The sequence below is a fragment of the Zeus faber genome (assembly GCF_960531495.2).
Source record: "Zeus faber genome assembly, chromosome: 1".
Taxonomy (NCBI): Eukaryota; Metazoa; Chordata; class Actinopteri; order Zeiformes; family Zeidae; genus Zeus; species Zeus faber.
In genome coordinates, this window is record NC_137193.1 from 43,172,167 (window position 1) to 43,193,348 (window position 21,182).

Consider the following 21,182-nt stretch of genomic DNA (forward strand, 5'->3'; position numbering starts at 1 on the left):
CCCACAATGCAAATACTTGACTGTCTTGGCATTGAAGGACAAGGGTTTTAGATCTATGTAAATCTGGGAGAAACCAAGAGAGTGTTTACCTGCCAGAGCTGACCTGTGCTTGGGACCGATGTTTGACCTGGACCTGAGAGGAATCGCGAAAGGGTTCAAGTGAGGTTTCCCCTCTGGGTTGAAGCGCACCAGCTGTTCGGTTAACACCGACCCTTTTGACCAACACATGGAAGTAACTGTATCGTACAGCGGTTCAAGGTGAAATAGGAGTTTGTGTGTGTGTGTGTGTGTGCACCCCTCCCAACACACAAACAGCAGCGTTTGGACCCATGTCGCTCATGCAGATTTGGACAAAGTTGTATTCACAGCTGGGACAACCACTTCCCAAGGTACTGGCTATATTTTTGGCTTCTTTTTTTTTCTTTTTTGTGTAAGGTTTTAAAGGTGTCATAATTTTTTTCTTCCATTTAAAAAATAATTTTGGCTGGTAATTTAAAAACCATAGCTTACTTTGTTTGTTGAGCGATTGTGATCTCAATATAAAAAAATATAGCTCTACTTCAGCTATTTTTACTGTTAATTTATACTTTTAATTCCTTTAACTAATTTTAGGAACCCTTTTAACGCCGAAGAACTTGTATGTTGGTATATTACATATTATTTTATTAAGTGCGTTTTTTGATACATGTAATAGTTTTCATATTTTTCAACTAGTTTTTACCTGATCCATGTGTATATTAAGTAAATTAAGAACAATAATGTTAAAGACAACAGCAGGGCATTGTTACATTTGTGCTTCCTGGATAGACTGGTAGCCAGCCAGCCAGCATGAAACTTTAGCAGCAGCCACTTATTCAGTCATCCAGAAAGTATTCATTTGCTTATTACAAGGAAGTGTGACAAATGGTAGGCTCCCTCATTCTCCACTGACTTCCAGTAAGTGATAGCTGCTCAGTCATTATAATTCTTAGCTGGTCCCATCATATAGCAATATCATCTGTTTTGGGTAAAGCTGTTTCTGTTATTCTGCTTTTATTCAGACTTGTGAAAATAAGTCTTATTGGATATACTATAATTAGATATAAGCACTAGAGCTTTCTGAAAAGCAAATAACATGAGTAGAAGGCTACAAAATGTCTGACGTGTCATTTTCTGCAGAAGCTAAGGCCATTGTCTTCATCTATGTTTAGTAAAACTTTGAACAATTTGTACGGAATTTGCTCAATTGGACTACAACTGTCTAGTAAAATTATAAAGCTTGTTGGTAATCTTGGAAGCATTAGCAAATGTGATTAGTGGATATCATTTTCATTTCATTTCCAGCCCAATAAGATGACAGTTAATCCTCCGGGAAAATTTGATGTGTTACAGCAGCAGAAGTTGACAGAACAGTGTGTGTCGAAAGATTAAAAAAAGAAGAAAATAAAAAGGGAGGTAAAAATCATATAAAATATACAATATGTACACATATTCAAAAATTTTAATCTATGCAACTTCTGAACCCAATACGGGCACAAATAATACATATAGTACCAGTATTGAAACAGTTGTTGTGAAGTTTGAGGCATTTGACTTTCCACTAAGAAACAAGGCAGAAACTTTCCATAGGGCAGTTGTACAGTTTTGTTGTGAATGAGCCCTATACTTGATGAAACCATGGTAATTATTAGGTGTTATTTCTAGCCAGGAAACCTGCCATTCAGGCTTCTATAAGTATCATATAAGGATTCTTGATTGCCTAATATCATATTTTATTGATCAGTACATTCACAAGGAATCATTTCCTTTTTAGGCTCCTAGGAAAATAACAGCATGTCTAAATGTTGCTTACAAGTAAGAAAAATGCCTAGTATAAACAACAAATGGGCTGTGTTGTAATTTCTTACTTGAGACGTCACGTCATGTCAGCGGCCCCCCACAGTCACTTACCTTAGCTCTGGGGACGCACACTGCAAAATCTCACGCATTGCTCACATGTACACACACACACACACACACACACACACACTAGATGTCAGACTGTGTGTCTTTATTACTGTGTGAACATGGCATATGTTTCGTTATTGTTTTATTTCCTTATCTTGCTTCTCTCTCACATAACTGGTTGGCTTGGTGTTATATATTTACCGTATTCTGTTGCCTGTCAGTTTGTTCTTCCTTGTTTCATGCTTACTTTCATCCAGTCTTGGCAGCACATCTCTGCATCGTAGTGTGTATAGTGTAAATATTAAAATTGTAATGCCTAATATGATTGAAATAGCTACAACACAGATGTGTCTTATTCTATTAATTCTACTTAGATACATCTCTATGAATGCCAGCTCATCTTAATGGCACCCAGCTGCTGATAACTTCCTCTTGGCACAACCTCTGTGGAAAGACACGGCAGAGATTGATTGCGATCTTGCACACCCTCTTTCATTAGGGTACTTATGTTTGTTGAGCTGTACAGCACCATTTAGTCATTCAACTTTTGTCCTTTTTTCCAAACCCTGTGGGAAAGGATGTGAGTAAAGATACAGTAAACTGCCCCTACGTCAATCCACATGGTTTATTTACATGGCCCAAACAAACATGATAATAACCTAGCTAATCCTACGTCATTCAGGACTTCAATTTTGTCACAAAGAACCAGTTTCACAGTTTCAGACTCAGAGCATCAACTTAAAAACACAAAATAAAATAAGATTAAACTTTATCTTAAACGAACATCTGATAATACATGTAGAACTGTAACTTAAACCATAGCCTTGAGCTTGAATAGCCTGTGTGCAGATGTCGTTAGTTTCAATAACAGGGAGTCTGAGGTTTCCAATATTCATTCCACAAAAACAAAGGCATATTCTGTTGGGCTTTTATAGTTTAACAGTTGCAGGAGATATGAGGAAATTTAAAGATAGAATTATCCGTGAACAAAGTGGAGAAACGTCAGTCTTGCTTGGCAATCACTTTGAAATCATTTGTTTTCAGTAATGTCAGTGGTCATAGATTTTTGAAACACTGCCTTACATAATGTTATGACTGCTTAATATCAGTAAACTAGTTAAATTTAGCCAATAGTTGCACGTATGCACGGAACCCACAAAGGGGGGGGCTTAAGCTGCCATGCATGATGCAGCACGGGATAAAAAAATGATTAGGGCTGCTCCCTGAAAGTCGACAAGTTAAATCATCAGTCGGAAACCAGTCAGTCGACTGAGATTCTTTAAGTCGAGCAGTTGTTCTTTTTTTGTCAGTAAGTGTCCATTACAATGAAATGATAAAACAGATAGAAGCTTACAAAATGCACAGGGATAACACTTCAATGGGGAATTGTAAATAAGGGGAATCATAACTATATATTTTTATGTGCGAATTTTTTGCAACCATACACGTCAAGGCTCTCTGTGCGCCCGATGGCAAAGAGCAACACGAAGAGCAGAGCCCTGCTCCTCCAAATAAAACAACTAAAAAGAGTGTGGGAACGGGGCACGACTCATGTGACTTTTCTGCGCATAACGCACAGAGAGGGGGTGATCAGTGAGAGGGTCACAGAGAAAGTCCACATTACGCACAGTTTCGTTCTATACCCACATGTTTCGTTCTCTATCGAGACATAAAATAAAAGCACACTATCCTGGCACGCCTGTTGCGGGCGCCCCTTCGCTGGCTCGCGCATCGTCTGTACCATCAGAGAGAGACACGTGCGAAACTGATTCAACTGACAAAATTCTGACTCGGGCACACCCCCTAAAAAATAATCATCTAAAAACACACTTTCTATTTGTTTTGTTTGGAGAAACTGAGAACCCGGAGCTCACAGCCCGAGGCGCAGCTCCGCTGCTTGTGAAGAGGTCGGATCCAATCAAATAGGTGCCAGTCCCAATCTGGGAGGTCCTGTAGTATGTTCCGGGCACTATGTTCTTTTATGTTCCAAAACACTTACATACATAGGAAAATTCCGGCGGCCATCTCTGGTGTCAGCTCGGTGTCAGATGAGGTCCCCGCACTGTGCTGATCTGTGCGGCCAAACCATAGGCCAGATCTGGTTGATTAGGTGGTAGGGTAGGCTGGGCCTTAATGTGTGTTTTCTTAACTTTTCTAGAGCTGTGTTAGCTGTGTCAACTCCCCTTATGTGAAACTGGCTCCCACAGCTAGAAAAACACAATACTGACTCATTATCCTGTGTGTAGTTCAGATCGCAATTACACAAAAATAGACAAAATAACAATTTATATTTTGGAACAACACCAGTGTTGCATAACACTAATGCTATATATTATTATAATGACCTATTGGTCATGGTTCACCTTGAACCACATGCAACAACTAAGTCAATGCTAATGAAAGCTAAATTACCCCCATCTTCTACACCAAGAGGCAAAACTGTTGATGCAGTGTAGTTGGAGGTCTTGCAGCAATAATGTTGGCTGGCAGATTTTGCCAAAATGTCAGTGTTAGAGAAAACCTCAGGCTGTGCTTTCTAAGGAGGAGTGGGATGATATGTGTAATGTAGATTGCTTGAGTTAACATACTCCAGACAGACCGAGAGAAAGACAGACAGACACCACTGGTGGCCTTCCAGACCATGGCCCAGATCCCTTCACAAGAAAACACTCACACATGCTGACACAGACACAGGTCATCAATCAGACTTTGTTGACAGCATTGGCAACACAACCACCTGACCACTGAGGAAGGGACTGGTGTTTTTCTCTTGTCAGATGATCACACACACACACACAGACACACACAGACACACACATACAGGGTCATATTGGGTTACACTGTTACTAAACTCTGCATGCTTCAGAGCCATGCCACTTTTATTAGCCTCAGTTCTAGTTAGTGGGAGGTACTACACCGGCTTTCCACATGATATAGAAGATAACGCGATTCATCAGACCAGGCCACCTTCTTTCATTGCTCTGTGGTCCAGTTCTGATGCTCACGTACCCATTGTAGGTGAGTTTGGCAGTGGACAGGGGTCAGCATGGGCAGTCTGGCCTCTCTGTGGCTACACGGCCCCATACGCAGCAAGCTCCGATGCACTTTGTGTTCTGACACCTTTCTATCATAGCCAGCATTTTTCAGCAATTTGTTCTACAGTAGCTCTTCTGTGAGATTGGACCAGATTGGATAGCTTTCGCTCCCCACGTGCATCAGTGAGCCACGGGCGCCCACGAACCTATTGCGGTTCACCGGTTGTCCTTCCTTTGACCACTTTTGGAAGGTACTAACCACTGCATACCAGGAACATCTCACAAGACTTGTCATTTTGGAGATGCTCTGACCCAGTCGTCTAGCCGTCACAATTTGGCCCAAAGTTGCTCATATCCTTACACTTGCCCTTTTCTCCTGCTTCCTAATATATCCCACCCCTTGACAGGTGCAATTGGAACAAGATGAGCAATGTTGTTCACTTTACCTGTCATTGATTTAAATGTTGTGGCTGATCGGTGTATGATCTCTATTATTGTACATTCTCTAATGTAGCTATGTCTTAAAGTTGAATTATTAATCATTTTGCTAGGGGCCTCTGGAAGTCATGAGACTGACTGACCGTTACGGGGAAAATTAGTGACTTGGGTGAAAAAGGGCCTCCTCTCATAGCAGCTTTCTTTGGGAAAAGCAAAACAAGGATAAACACAGAACGATTTAGTAGTTGGAGAAAATAACCAAAGGGAGGGGAGTGAAAAAGAAGCAAGAGGGACTGTGGGAGAGGCAGGAATAAAGCACAGAGAAGAGATTTTAAAGGTCATTTGAGTTGCATGTCAGTGTGGGTGCTTTGGGTGGAAGAGTGACTTTGTTTCCAGGCTTCGGAGAAGCAGCCAAGCTAACCAGTGTGTAGGAGGGGGAATCCCACCTGTCCCACCACCCGCTCTACTCTAGTATCTCAGCCTGGCTGTGTGCTCTGTCAGCTTTGCTGTCCGAGGGATATGGTTCTTCTGTTTCACTGGGATGTAGGCCTGGAATATATTGCACATACTCTTGTTCTGATAGAAGGTGGCGATGTCAGACTTGCAAGCGGCAAGGTTATGGATGGTATTGTTTACAAAGCCTGGATATCCTCCTACTTTTAAAGAAACTGGAGTAATGTATTGACAAAAAAAAACAACGCCCGACTGCGAATGACTACACATAGCTGGCAATAATACGATTTGAGAGGCCATGAATATAATGAAATACAGTGGAACACATAATTAACACTAAACCATATCAAAATCAAGGTCTGTTTATGTTCCATTTAGGGAATGTTACCAAGGAATTTGTCTATCAGATTTACTTGCATTATAGCCCTGTGCATGTGCCCTTTATCATGAATCCACATCTATCACATCTGAATTTGATTAGAAGTGCGTCCCTTGAATGGATGCAGTTTCTGGAGGGCATATAGGCCGGTTGAATTACGGCCCATAAAACTAAGCAGCAAATAGTCATGCTCGACTTCATTCTATGGCCGTGCCTTCGCTTATCACTGGCGGTTGTGCTGTCAGCGCTGAAGTTATGGATATTTTTATCATATCAGGACTGTTGCTCTCTGTTCCCTGCATGGCTCTTTGGGCGATGAGCACACAGTGAAAAGACATGAATGCAACTTTCAGCTATTTATGTATGCTTATATATATTGATGGCCTTCATCTCATTCCCTATAGTATTACTATAGAAAGTATAGTAATACTTTTTCAAATATGGATGGAATGATTGTCTGGTTGGCTACGCTTTTTATTTTTTTATTTATTTTTTTATATGTATATATATAAAATTGTTTTCTGAATAATTATTTGAAAAAAATGTGTTTGTGTGGGCAGTGATGTTTTTTTACACATGCATCTGGGGGATACGGACTTTTAACACATGCCGACTCTCACATATACACATGCAAGCACGCGCACATTCCCAGAGCATCGTCTTTAATTTTTAAACCATGCATCGGAGAGAATGAGTGGGGGAGAGAAAGAGGGGCAGGATTAGTAGCCATTCAGTGGTGCAGGTCTGTGCTGTGAAAGGAGCCAGATTAACATCAGAGTAGTTGAAATTCAGGCCTTATCGTCGCCTGGCAGGGCCCAGTTTTACCAGTAGCAGAACTAGCCCTGGATATGAGCCTGCCGGGGAAGAAATTCTGCTGCCTTAGTTACACTCTGCAACACACCCTTCACCATTTATATATATATATATAAAAATGTAAAATACTAGGTTACAGACTAATTCAGTTGAATACTCAATACGCATTTTTCTCTGCCTCTTACTGCCTTGAGGTATGGTCACACCGCCGGCACATGCGCTGCGCCAGGCTGCAAAGCGCCAGGCTGCAATGCATTTCAAATGGAGCTGAGCTTCATTCAGCTGCGAGGGGCAGAGCTACATCTGGGGATGAACTCATGGCTTCACGCCGACAAGGAAAGTTGTGTAGACTTAAACGTTATGCAAATGAGCAGCGCTGGGCGATAGCCAATAGGAGGGGAGATACGCTCTCAATGGCACTGATCCTTGGAAGATTGATGCCCGGACCACTGCATAATTGTTGTTGATTAGGCTGGTGGTTAAATAAACTAGTCTCTTAAATTGTCGATAAATAAGGAAAATGTAATTTTATGTTTCTCCAACAAGGGCAATTCCATATTGTAAGGAATGGATAGCAAGACTAGTTACCAAATTTTTTCGAGAGGTAATTTATTTTGCAAAGTAACAAGTTACACCATTTAAAAAAAATTAAACTACACACAGCAACATCTACTACATAATGTATATTAAAAAAGGAAAGAGAGAGATTTGAAATGATTGGTGTGCCCACAACAGCTAGGGGCACAGAGGCCTGGCGACAAGACGAGAGCCGCTTGGCTTCACGTTGCAGGCCAGTTGCCGGTGGTTTGACCGTACCTTCAGAGAAGTGAATAGTCCAGCCGCTGCTGGATGTGGCTATTTTGTGTGATTAGAGTGATGGTTGGTCGTACCCTCGATAATAAAGTAGCAGCCAATCTGCTGATTCTGTCGTGTCTGGCCTTTTGAGAAAGATCAACACAACTCCCTCATAGTGAGACCTCAGATTGTGTTTTGCCTGATAGGCTTGGTTTTTCAACTTCAATGGCAGGGATTATTCAGCTGCAGTCCTAAACAGCCAAGTTTGGAAATGAGTCCAGTGTTTCACTCTTTCTAAGGAAAGACTGACATTTAAAATGTTCAATATCAGTTTAAAATTAAGATTCACAATTGATTCTGTCATTTTGCTGCTCATAATTTACTCTGCTGCCTGCAAGATACATTCAGTAGTCACCTACACTCAGATACATGCTCTTAGACTAGTGTCTGTGTGTATGTCTGTACGCATGGCGTCCCTCTGCTGAGCTCTCTTGTTTACCCATTTCTCCTCAGCCAGAGCAGCCCAGACTCAGAGTGCAAGGAAACGGAGCAGAGGAAAGTAGGAGAGTAGAGGAATGCACAGGGAACAGAGGAGTACAGCAAGAAAAGACAGAAAAGGTAGGAAAGTAGAGGAAAGCTAGAAAATGAGATGAGGAAAATGAGAGGGAGAGAGATTTCTTCTCCCACTCTGTGTCGGCAGCCGGGGATGATGTTGGACTCGGCGAGGCTGCTTCACAACTCATGTCTGATCTCGCCCTTGCAGAGAAATCACAGATATGGATGGGAACAGAGGAAGTTAATAGCACCCTGCACACTGCCATGGTCCCTGTCCCACTCATGCTCATATTGAGTCTCCTTTATCCTCGCAAAACATTTTTACTGGAACTCTCGAGTAATTGTTAGAAAGAAGCTATGACGAGTCAATACAGCTTCTCCATATTAATGTAATTGCATTGCAGACCTGCCAACCTGCACAAATTTTGTGTACCAACTACGCAATTCTTAGTCAAAATACCCAGGTACGAAATACGCCAGCTGAAACTATGCAAAAAAAATAAGTTATTATTTTTATATATATTTAATTTCTAACATCAGTCCCCTGAAAGTGTGTGTGTGTGTGTGTGTGTGTGTGTGTGTGTGTGTGTGTGTGTGTGTGTGTGTGTGTGTGTGTGTGTGTGTGTGTGTGTGTGTGTGTGTGTGTGTGTGTGTGTGTGTGTGTTGTGTGTGAGAATCCAAAACAATACCGTACATTTATTGGGTATTTCAACTACATTCCTCTGATTGGACCAGATGCTACACTCTGTGGTTCTCTAAGTCCTCACTCAACATCCACTGATACGCTGTGCACTGAGCGGTGCTTCATTATCCACCAAGGTGTAACGCTGCATTGCTGAGGTAAAATGGGAAGTGGGAGAGTTCTAATAAAACCCAAAAATGTGACCGTATTGTTAACATATAAAACATGAGATGCACCGATCGATCGGCTGGTGAAAGGAATTGGTTGGTTTTCACCGGCCGATCAGTGTCGCATATATCCGATTCGGTGCTGGTCAAATTTACACGCCGGTACTGTGTTCATGTACTATACTTGTAAAAATGCTCCAATACTCAAACCCGATGCCAACGTAATGTAACATAGTTGTGTAGTTGACGCTGAAAAAAAGAGAGCAAAAGGTAGAAAATGTCGGCTGTTTGGAGGTACTTCAAAGTAAATGAAGAAGATAAGATTAGTTATTTATCTATCACCTGACAATATTCTAACATTGTGGAGACTGTGTATCCTATCATGGTCACAGCAGAGCTCCGCTTGTGATGAAAAGTTAAGACTTTTTTTTTTTTTTTTTTTTTTTTGACGAGTCACTCAGTAAAACGGGTCGTTTTTTTTTTGTTTCGCTTGGTTTAACGCACGGTGAGAGAAGGAGGACGTCGTCGGCCATTTATTTAATTTATTTTATGTAATGATTTATTTGCAAATTACCATATAAATATAATACATCTATATTTGCACTAAAAGTGAAAGAGAAGTTGAAGTTTGAAATGGACATTTCCATGGTAGTTATACACTACTCACAAAAGGTTAGGGATATTCGGCTTTCGGGTGAAATTTCAGGATGAACCTAAAATGCACTTTAATCTTTACAGGTGAACTTAATTTGACCTTCTCTAAACTTTTGAATGCACATGTCCAACTGTTCAATGGTTCAGTACTTTTTGCACAACTTGCTGTTCTCTAACAAGGAGCTGAACGGCAAAATTCACAACAGGTGTTTGATCCATGAATCGACCAAAACATTTCCTGGTTCAATTAGAATTGATATTTAAACAGTCCCCTTCATCATGCTGTTCACATTTTGACATCATGAGACCAAGACGACACCTAACAACTGATCAACAGTACCTCGCCATTGTGAGGCTTCAAACAGGATGTTCTCAGAGGGAAGTGGCCACTGAGCTTAGGGTGTCACAGAGTGTCATCAGCAGGTTGCAACAGAGATACAGAGACTGGAAGAGTCACAGAAAGGCATAGAAGTGGACGTCCTTTGGCCACATCCCACACTGATGACCGCTTCATTGTGAACAGTGCCCTGTGGAACCGGATGATGAATGCCACTCAACTCCAGGCACATTTAAGGGAGGTGAGAGGCACCCAAGTGTCACGTCAGGCCATTCGAAACCGTTAACATCAGCATGGTCTGCGTGCTAGACGACCTGCAAGGGTACCTGACCACACCACCAGGCACAGCCATCATTGTCTTGCATGGGCCAGGGAGCATTTACGCTCGACGAGGGACCAGTGGCCTCAGTGCTGTTCTCTGATGAAAGTGGATTCACGTTGAGCAGAAATGATGGTCACCAACGATGTTGGAGACGTCAAGGAGAGCGCTATGCATCAGCCACTGTTGTCACCAGACGAGCCTTTGGTGGTGGTGGTGTTACAGTGTGGGCAGGTGTGTCTAGTCAATACAGAACTGCCCTACACTTTGTGAATGGTACAGTGACAAGCCCATACTACCTGAATAACATCATTAATCCAGTCATTGTGCCCCTGCATGAACAACACAGGCCTCATTTCATCTTCATCGACGACAATGCTCCAGCTCATCGAGGTCGCATCATTAGGGAACGGCTACTGGAGACTGGGGTACCTCAAATGGAGTGGCCTGCACTTTCTCCAGACCTGAATCCCATAGAAAACCTATGGGATCAGCTGAGTCGCCGTTTAGAGGCTTGTAACTCTGTACCCTGGAACCTCAATGACCTGAGGGCCGCCCTTCAAGAAGAGTGGGGTGCCAGGCCTCAGCAGACAATAAGTCGACTTGTGAACAGCATGAGACGTGGTTGTCAAGCTATAATTGATGCTCAAGGCCACATGACAAGTTATTGAGACATTGACATTTTTTGTTGTGGTAAACCCACCACTGTTGTTGCCTTTTGTTTCAATAAATTGTTTGAGATGAGGAAATCACCATTGCATGCTTGTACTTAAATGCTTTACTTTCATGATATATCACTGAAGCGTGAACTTTTTACATTTTCCATAAATTTCACCTGAAAGTCAAATATCCCTAACTTTTTGTGAGTAGTGTATGTTGGGTCCTACTCAAACTCAGTGAGTGACAGGTTGAATTATATTGAAACTTAATGACAGTCCCATATTCTATTTTATTGGAACTCAGTGACAGGTTCATGGTCTATTATTGTTCCATAGTGAATAATGAACAATAATAAACAGTGTCAAAATCAGCAATCTCACTATTGTGGTAACTGAAAATTGCAGCGGTAGTACATATGTGCAGTTGTCCTATCTATGTGAGCATTATCAGATCACACAATGTATTTGTCACGTACAGCAGATTGGAAATCTGAATCTGCAGGTCAGACTTAAAAAAAAAAATCGGAAATAGAAATTGCAAGAAAATTGCAAATGGTGCATCTCTAGTTGGTAAACCTGTTCGGTGACATTATGAGATAATGTATTTTAAGGGGTATATCCTAATGAGATTAATTTGTATAATGTATATAGTTTGCCGTAGTAGCTCGCATACGATGAGCCTCGTTACGAGATGGCTACGCTGTGAATAACTGGTGGAATAATTTAGCTGCATTAACTCAAACACCACGGAGACTCCCTGTTTGCACTATTGTTTACGCTATTGTGGTACTGAAAATATTTTCCCAGGGTTTGCAGGGTGGGGCAATGGTATTGTTGATATTGAGTCATCATTATTGTGGCTCCTGTAATAAGCCATTTCTCAACAGAAACAATCACTCTTAAGACTTTTGATTTCATATCATAATGCAAACGGTATATTGTGCCAGATTCTTTTGTACACATATTCCCTGTTGGGTGGGCCATGGGAGGCCTATCTTCTCTCCAGTTTTTTCATAGGTAAGCAGACTTAGGTAAGATTTAATGTGGAGCTGGTGGTCTTGCTAAATGTTAGCTATATAATAATGATAATGATCAATATAATCGAGCAGTATTCAGCGCAAAGCTGTCTGTCTAGACCAGGAGGTGGAGCTGAAAATATCGGCCAGTCAAATCCCTGGTGTATTGAAGTCTAATTTGTAATTCTCTAAATGGTTGAGCTGGAAGATGGGGGTATATTAACCTTTGTACACAGCCGGAGGAATAAGCACTCTAAATACAACAAAGAAATATGACTACAAGAAAGAAATTGCGAGAGGGGTTTCCATTTCGATTCAAAAAATTAGAAGGAAAAGCTTATCCTCCTCTGGGTTTGCCTTCCTTGGGCATACCTCCCTCCTTTCATCCTACTTATCCCCCTGCTCTCATCCCATCCTCTTCCCCTGTCCCTTCTGTCCCCCTCTCCCCCTGTCCTCTTCCCTCCCCTCTCCCTGCTCTCCTCCCTCCTCCCCCTGTCCTATTGGACCAGTTCCATGTGTATTAGTCCCAGGGGGCCCTGGCAGCCTGTAGGAAGCTAGTTAAAGAACATGGAATCCTAATGAGTTGGAAACGATACAAAACTAAGAAAGCCTGGACAGCAGCCATTCCTCAAATCACACACACACACACACACACACACACACACACACACACGCACAAACACACACACACTTCTATTTCCCTACTGCCTCCCCATTTTTAATTACGGTTACACCACATGTGTATGATTAGGGTTTTATTGGCCATATTTTCTCCATTCCCTTGAGAGAGCGACTGGTTGACTCACTTGATGACCAGGAACGGGCAACATTTATTCTGCATCACAATACGGTATTAAACCCAGAGATTATCTGTTCTCATGTCACACAGTCTGTTTTATATGGGTATTGAATTTTAAATAAGATTATTATTTCGATTATTTCCTATAAGTGATCTAATATACATAGATTCGAAAAATCGGGGTCTCATTTGTACCCGGTAAAGCCAATTTAAGCCGCCTGCACGAGCGACTCGTGTCGATTACGCACATTGTAATATTTTTATTATTTTAAGAGCTTATTGTGCGTAATCACCGGGTGTCATGACATTTCACTGCATATATGTATAACCGTATGTACAGTGGGGCAAAAAAGTTTTTAGTCAGCCACCAATTGTGCAAGTTCTCCCCCTTAAAAAGATGAGAGAGGCCTGTTATTTTCATCATAGGTACAACTCAACTATGAGAGACAAAATGAGAAAAAGAAATCCAGAAAATCACATTGTCTGATTTTTAAAGAATTTATTTGCAAATTATGGTGGAAAATAAGTATTTGGTCAATAACAAAAGTTAATCTCAATACTTTGTTATATACCCTTTGTTTGCAATGACAGAGGTCAAACGTTTTCTTTAAGTCTTCACACTGTTGCTGGTATTTTGGCCCATTCCTCCATGCAGATCTACTCTAGAGCAGTGATGTTTTGGGGCTGTCGCTGGGCAACACGGACTTTCAACTCCCTCCAAAGATTTTCTATGGGGTTGAGATCTGGAGACTGGCTAGGCCACTCCAGGACCTTGAAATGCTTCTTACGAAGCCACTCCTTCGTTGCCCGGGCGGTGTGTTCGGGATCATTGTCATGCTGAAAGACCCAGCCACGTTTCATCTTCAATGCCCTTGCTGATGGAAGGAGGTTTTCACTCAAAATCTCACGATACATGGCCCCATTCATTCTTTCCTTTACATGGATCAGTCGTCCTGGTCCCTTTGCAGAAAAACAGCCCCAAAGCATGATGTTTCCACCCCAATGCTTCACAGTAGGCATGGTGTTCTTTGGATGCAACTCAGCTTTCTTTCTCCCCCAAACACGACAAGTTGAGTTTTTACCAAAAAGTTCTATTTTGGTTTCATCTGACCATATGACATTCTTCCAATCCTCTTCTGGATCATCCAAATGATCTCTAGTAAACTTCAGACGGGCCCGGACATGTACTGGCTTAAGCAGGGGGACACGTCTGGCACTGCAGGATTTGAGTCCCTGGCGGCGTAGTGTGTTACTGATGGTAGCCTTTGTTACTTTGGTCCCAGCTCTCTGCAGGTCATTCACTAGGTCCCCCCGTGTGGTTCTGGGATGTTTGCTCACCGTTCTTGTGATCATTTTGACCCCACGGGGTGAGATCTTGCGTGGAGCCCCAGATGGAGGGAAATTATCAGTGGTCTTGTATGTCTTCCATTTTCTAATAATTGCTCCCACAGTTGATTTCTTCACAACAAGCTGCTTACCTATTGCAGATTCAGTCTTCCCAGCCTGGTGCAGGTCTACAATTTTGTTTCTGGTGTCCTTTGACAGCTCTTTGGTCTTGGCCATAGTGCTGAGCCTTGTTTTTCAGAAATCTTGCTTGTTTGTAGGTGACCAAATACTTATTTTACCAAGGAATTTACCAATTAATTCATTAAAAATCCTACAATGTGATTTCCTGGATTCCCCCCATTCTGTCTCTCATAGTCGAAGTGTACCTATGATGAAAATTACAGGCCTCTCTCATCTTTTTAAGTGGGAGAACTTGCACAATTGGTGGCCGACTAAATACTTTTTTGCCCCACTGTATATGTATGGGACAAATAACCTCTTGAATAACTGATAAGTTAATATTTATCCACATGACTTTAATGCATCTCTTTTTCTTTCCCTCCCTATAGGACCTGTCCTGCATTGATGACCTCTCCACCAACTCGTTGTTCTCCTCACCGGCAGACTCTCTGTCTGAGTATGCTGACGGCCAGGCCTTCATCAGCACAGACAGTCTGGCTACGGTGCCCACCATCTGGGACGTTAATACCAGTACCACCAGCCCCCCAGCACAGAGCCAGCTCGAGGTCAGCACTGTGCACACACAGATGCACGTAAATACACACCACGCCCTAGGGCTGGGTGATACAGAATCTATAGATTGTCTTATTGTATTATTTTTCCATGGTTATCATCAAAAATGTCACATTTTAACGCAGTATCAAAATGACCTATTTGCTTTCATATAAAAAAAAAATCCTAACTAACTTTCATCATCTTGAATACATTTTAGGTTAAGTATGATTTTAATACTCCCTTCATTGTTTCAAACCTAATCACAAAATGAAGATGTCTTTATTTTTAATAATGACAGAATACCATTTTGTGATGGAGGGACAAATCTGACACAGAACACATGAAACCCACATTTAACCTTACACACAGGTTAAACAGCTTGAGGTGCTGTGGTATGTAATACAAGCCTGTGTTTATGCACAAATACTTTAGTATTTGGTGGTGGAAAACAGACGGCAAAGCTCTGCACCTGGTTTCAATGTACGCATTTGCGATATGCAAATCTCTTTCCTTGGGATGTACGTTTTTCATACCGTAGATATGTTCACCTCAAAGAAACTGTAGAAAATGCTTAATTTGCAATTACATGTCTTAAGAAGGATGTTTACTACAAATAAGAGGTGTTGCAGTGCAAGGGATTTTCTGATGTTATCTGAAGATACTACAAAGTATGGTACAAACTTCTGAAATTACATTTGGATGCATTATCCATTTCTAAGGCTTTGTAAGCTCTATTTATTTGAACATGTTACTTTAAATGTCCTCCGCTGATAGCACCTTATCTCTTTTTATTTCTAAAACAATGTTTTTCTACAGATGGAAGTAAAATATGGAGAGACAAGGATCATTTAATCATCATTACACTGACTGCCATTGCGTCAAACCCTGTGGTCTCAGACAGAAGCCAATGTTTTTACCTTTTTTGCTTGAGTCGTGTGTCTGAGGACGTATCTTTCTGATAGTAATCGTTTATTCTTTCGTCCCGTCAAGAAGCCTTTATGTTTCCATTGCCTTCTGTTCTCATTCCATCCATCATGTTTTTCAGACACTGGCTTTATTTGCCATTTGATGTTGGCTGGTGTTCCACTGCCAGACAACAAATTGCATTTTGTCAAGTACTGCTCAATCAGACATCCCCCCCACGCATGTAGGCACACTGTGTGTGTGTGTGTGTGTGTGTGTGTGTGTGTGTGTGTGTGTGTGTGTGTGTGTGTGTGTGTGTGTGTGTGTGTGTGTGTGTGTGTGTGTGTGTGTGTTTTCACTGAACTCTGGGCGATACAGATCCAAGACAACAACTGATACAAAAACGTCATTACTTGTTGCATATTCGCCTCATTTCACTTTGTTTATTTGTTTTTTTTGTGGGTTTTGTTTGATTTGTATACTTTTGTTTGCAGCTGAATGGTGGCAACAGGTTTCAGGGTTTGGCCAGTTTGGACGATATAACTGCCATTATCAGCACTCCGCCTCTAGGAGGATACCAGGTAGACACACAAAACAAGGCTCAGCCTCTGTGTTAAGAGGAAGGCCATTTCACTGGCAGTTGTCTGTTTGGAAATCTGTTATTCATAGATGAAGTTCATCTTTGATATTGAAGCATTTACAATGCTCATTCAGCAGGAAATGGATTGTGTGTGTAAAAAAAGAAACCCAAAAAAAAAAAAAGGAAACAACATTCTTCAGCTGCATCTGAAATGGCATACTAGTTGATATGCCAAGTCACCATGATTATGTCTGAAACCATGGTATGCTCAATAATATGTGAAAAGTAACAATGATACAAGATCACAATGGTATAAAGATGACAGTATTTTATATCCAGTGAAATATATTCGTATGAAAACACTGCGCACTTTGCTGGCGAAGTGTATCCTACTATGCATTGTGAGAGCAAGTCGCTGGTAAAGGTAGGTAGCTGGATAATAGAGCTCAACAGCGACGGCCACTTTTTGAACGGCTCCTGTTCTGGAAGTGAATTTCATTCACTTCATTGATGTTTCAGAAAATCCTTAGATAAAGAGATTAAAGCCTGGAACCAAGCCAACCATCTACAAGATGAATCGTGACCATAAATCATTTGATTCGGCGCAAAAAAATATTTTTTTGACAAAGGTACAAAACTGTATACAATTATTTTAAGAGTGAAAGAACTACTTGTCCCATAAACCTTTGGGAATGATACCTTTCGACAATGGTTTAGTGCGCTTCTTCTTGAATTTAACCTTTTTCATTATAGTGATTAGATAGTAAATAGTAGTATTGAAATCATGGTTGCTCAGTGGTTAATGTAACGTAAAAGATCGTAGAGTTCAGTGGTAGCAGTAAACTCACTAGCTGCTTGTGACTTCAATGTTCCACCTGAACTGGAAGTGACGTTCGCTGGCACAGTAAACATTTCCATGGTAACAGCAAGCTCCACTTATCAGAGACATCACTGTTACACTTAATGATCATGGGTAGTGTTGTACTTCTCCATAACATCATGAATAAAACATGTTTTGACAAGGTCGAAAAACAAGGTTGCTATCATACAGACTTGTGGCTTCTACAGGAGCATATGCCATCGTTTCACAATCTCATAGCTTGTGGTCTACCCTGTCTACCTTGGATGGTTACGACATTATGGCAAATAATCAAAACCTCGATTCAGAATATGAATGGGATTTTCACTTATGGAAACTCGCTGTTGGGCTCTGTGGTATGAATATGTACTACGTACGCCACTTTGGACGCATGGTTAGTATCTAAAACCTAGGTTTGCCGCGCAAAGGATATAAGGTTTTATGCATGGCTGCTACTTTGCAAACAGAAAAGGTAACAATGGTATGGTCTGCATGCACAGATTGGATGATAACAAGTTGCTTTCTATGTGGCAGCATCTCCCCTTTGAGTCATTCCAATGCAAACCTGGTGAAATTAATGAGGCTTTGTGTGTATGGGCAACTAACTCTCATGTCTATCTTTAAAACCGCTGCCTGCCTAATTTGCTTTTGCATAAATCCAAAAACTGAAATTGATTTAGATAGCTATTTTACCTTAAGTATTCTTTCCCTTTTTAACACGTTGTGCCGTGTACTTGCTGTTCAAATTTTTATCTGCCTCCCTGTCTGATTCACAGCTACAGCCCTTCCTCTTCACACCTTCCTCCTAATCTGTATTGATACCAAGATGCCCCAAATCAAAGTTTAGAATTTATAATCTACATAACCCATGTCTACTTGCTTTTCTCAGACTCAAAGAACCCAGTCTCCACCAGAAGAGGAAGAGGATGCTGAAGAAGAGGAGACAGAGGAGTTGGGACATGTAGACACTTACGCTGACTACAAACCATCTAAATGTAGGAAACCTGAGCGCTTATACGCATCTTGAGAACAAACTGATGATCCCTCTTTGTTTCATTTTAACCGTTGCTTGTGTCGGTCAACAGCTACAATAGGAATCTCCCATCCAGACATAGTGGTGGAGACCAACACGCTCTCCAGCGTCCCTCCGCCCGACATCACATACACCCTGTCCATCCCAGAGTCCACCATCAGCAGAGGCTTGCTATCTGCACTACAGCTGGAGGCCATCATCTACGCCTGCCAGGTGCTCATACGCACACACTCACCAGTTGTGGGAGATAGAGCTTTAGATACAATAAAACAATCAACATGTGTGTATCTATAAAGATTTTCCAGTATCGTGTCTATGGCGATAGAAACATAATTAGGGCTGCGCCCTGAACATTGAAGAGTCAAATGATCAGTCGACTGAGATTCCTCAAGTTGAGCAGTCTGTTTTTTGTTTTTTTGTTTCGTTTTTTGTCAGTCAGTGTGCATTACAGTCACTGGATAAAATAGAAGTTTACAAGCTTACAAAGCTATATTTTTATATGTGTGACTCATCTGCTTTCGGACATGGATGCAAACACGACTCCGCATGCGCCCCGATGGCAGAGCTGTGGCCCGTTTCTCCAAACAAAACAACTAAAAACAGTGTGGGGATGGGGCACGGCTCGTAGGGACTGGTATTGTTTAGAATTTTGCCGTACTACTACTCTTACCGATATTGCTTATCATTCTAGTACTTTAACAGTACTCTTATCTGGTCTTTTTTTGTTTGTTTTTTGTTTTTTTTAAAGAAAAACTAAAATGAAGAGCATAATTAACACTGCTTTATTTTCTGTGCATTACGCATGAAGAGGGGGCGATGGGGGCGCAATCTGCACTTGCCTTGCCTCCCCTGTGTTTTCTGATTGGATTTGATATTTAATCAAATCGAGAAATAGAGTAATAGGATTATTATAGCAGTCGAAAACAGTGCATTTTCCCATGTGTATTATATGCAGTTTTGCTAAATGTTTTCAAAAGATTGCTCGGGTTTCCTCCCTTAACATGCAGAAGACTAATTGCACTTGTGGCAACGAGCATGGTCGGCATCGACTCTTGTGAAATTAAACCAGACTTTTGAGTGTTTAAGTTTCTCCGCCATTGTCACCGGGTATAAAAAAAAAAAAACACATTTTCTTAATTTCTCCCATACTGTAAGCAGTACTGGTAACATCAGAGCTTATTGATACTACAGTCTTTCATAATTTAGCCCCGGGACCCGTTAAATAACTTGTCTCAGTACCCAACCCTAGGCACGAATGACCGCTTGTGCTCCGTTTCTCCATGCCCCCTCTTAACCCTTCATCCTTCATCAATATTCAGCAGGAGTTTTTTGACCAATTCGTTTTCAAAGACATTACCTAAAATTGCTTAATCCCACACAATTCCAAAAATATTGTGTCATAATGTGTCCAACAACTAACAAACACGTGAAATTATTTCACTTCACAGCTAATGCGTCATTTGTTTTTGTACACACATCTTTGTTCTCACACACTTTTTGATATGCACCCCAGCAACACGAGGTCATCCTCCAGAACAACCAGAGGGCCGGCTTCCTGATTGGAGACGGGGCAGGAGTGGGAAAGGGCCGGACTGTGGCTGGAATCATCCTGCAGAACTACCTAAAGGGAAGGAAGAAAGCATTGTGGTGAGGGTGGAGATATGAACCATGCTCTATTTAGCTTACCTAAAGACATAAAAGAAAACAAGCGAGCATAAAAACAGGAAAATGAATCCACCATTCGATAGTCTCTCGCTAGAAGATCAGCTGGTTTGGGTGTCTTGATAATACAGAAAATAATGTCTTAAGAGATACATGAATAAATATATTATTTACCTTAAAACCTTTATAATGTATACATATGTGTGACAGAAGTCTACAGATAATAATCATTCATGTTTTTTATTCTAACCAGTTCTCGACATTCCGTTCTTAACAACTACATTATGCTAAATAGTTAACCAAAGTTTGCAAACTATTTGATTATGAAAACCATGCAAATATTTAATTCTGGGTGTGTACTGAGTTTGCCAACTGTGTAGGCACTTGTACGAGAGAACCAGCAGCACTGATGTGTCTTCTTTTTTTTCCCCCAGGTTCAGCATATCCAATGACCTGAAATTTGACGCAGAGAGAGATCTCAAAGACATTGATGCACCCAATATTCCTGTGCACGCCTTAAACAAGGTGGGTCCAGAGGGAACATGCATGTTGACCTCTAAAAATCAACATCTCCTTTCGTAACCGTTCACAATCTCTGTCAATTTCCATACACCCTATAAAATAGTAGTCAAAATTTACCTTCACTAATAATTAGATCCATTATAATTTGCATTTATTCACTGATTATTTGTATTAGCAACACTGTTGTTATTTCAAGATTCAAGGTATAATTGTTATGACACTTTAGATATTACCTGATGATTCGGTCCACTTTTAGGTGTGTTTACTTATGACCCTGTGCATGGAATAGCGGTAATGACTGAAAGCTCCCAATGGGATCACTAGAGTAACTTGTAAGGGGGCTCCGATCAGGGTTTTTCAGGTTCAGGTTCTTCACCGATTGCTGGAAGTTTTATTTATTGTCAGGCAACATGTGCAACATATTCCACTCTCTCTCTTAAGCATAAGGGGCAAAGCTTTGGATTTAGACCCCGTTTACACCTGGCATTAACATGTGTCTTTGGTAAAGATCACAAGTGGACAGCTCTAATGCCAG

The 21,182-nt window shown here is 41.2% G+C and overlaps 1 protein-coding gene across 1 annotated transcript in view; it reads left to right on the top strand.

The window, feature by feature from the left end:
- sbno2b (strawberry notch homolog 2b) overlaps positions 1-21,182 on the top strand; it is an 89,884-nt gene that overhangs the window by 42,485 nt on the left and 26,217 nt on the right. Inside the window, exons 5-10 of the mRNA XM_079996550.1 lie at positions 14,923-15,099; positions 16,486-16,572; positions 18,320-18,425; positions 18,516-18,676; positions 19,977-20,110; positions 20,560-20,650. Coding sequence (XP_079852676.1) covers positions 14,923-15,099; positions 16,486-16,572; positions 18,320-18,425; positions 18,516-18,676; positions 19,977-20,110; positions 20,560-20,650 — 756 coding nt within the window. The remainder of the gene's footprint in view (positions 1-14,922; positions 15,100-16,485; positions 16,573-18,319; positions 18,426-18,515; positions 18,677-19,976; positions 20,111-20,559; positions 20,651-21,182) is intronic.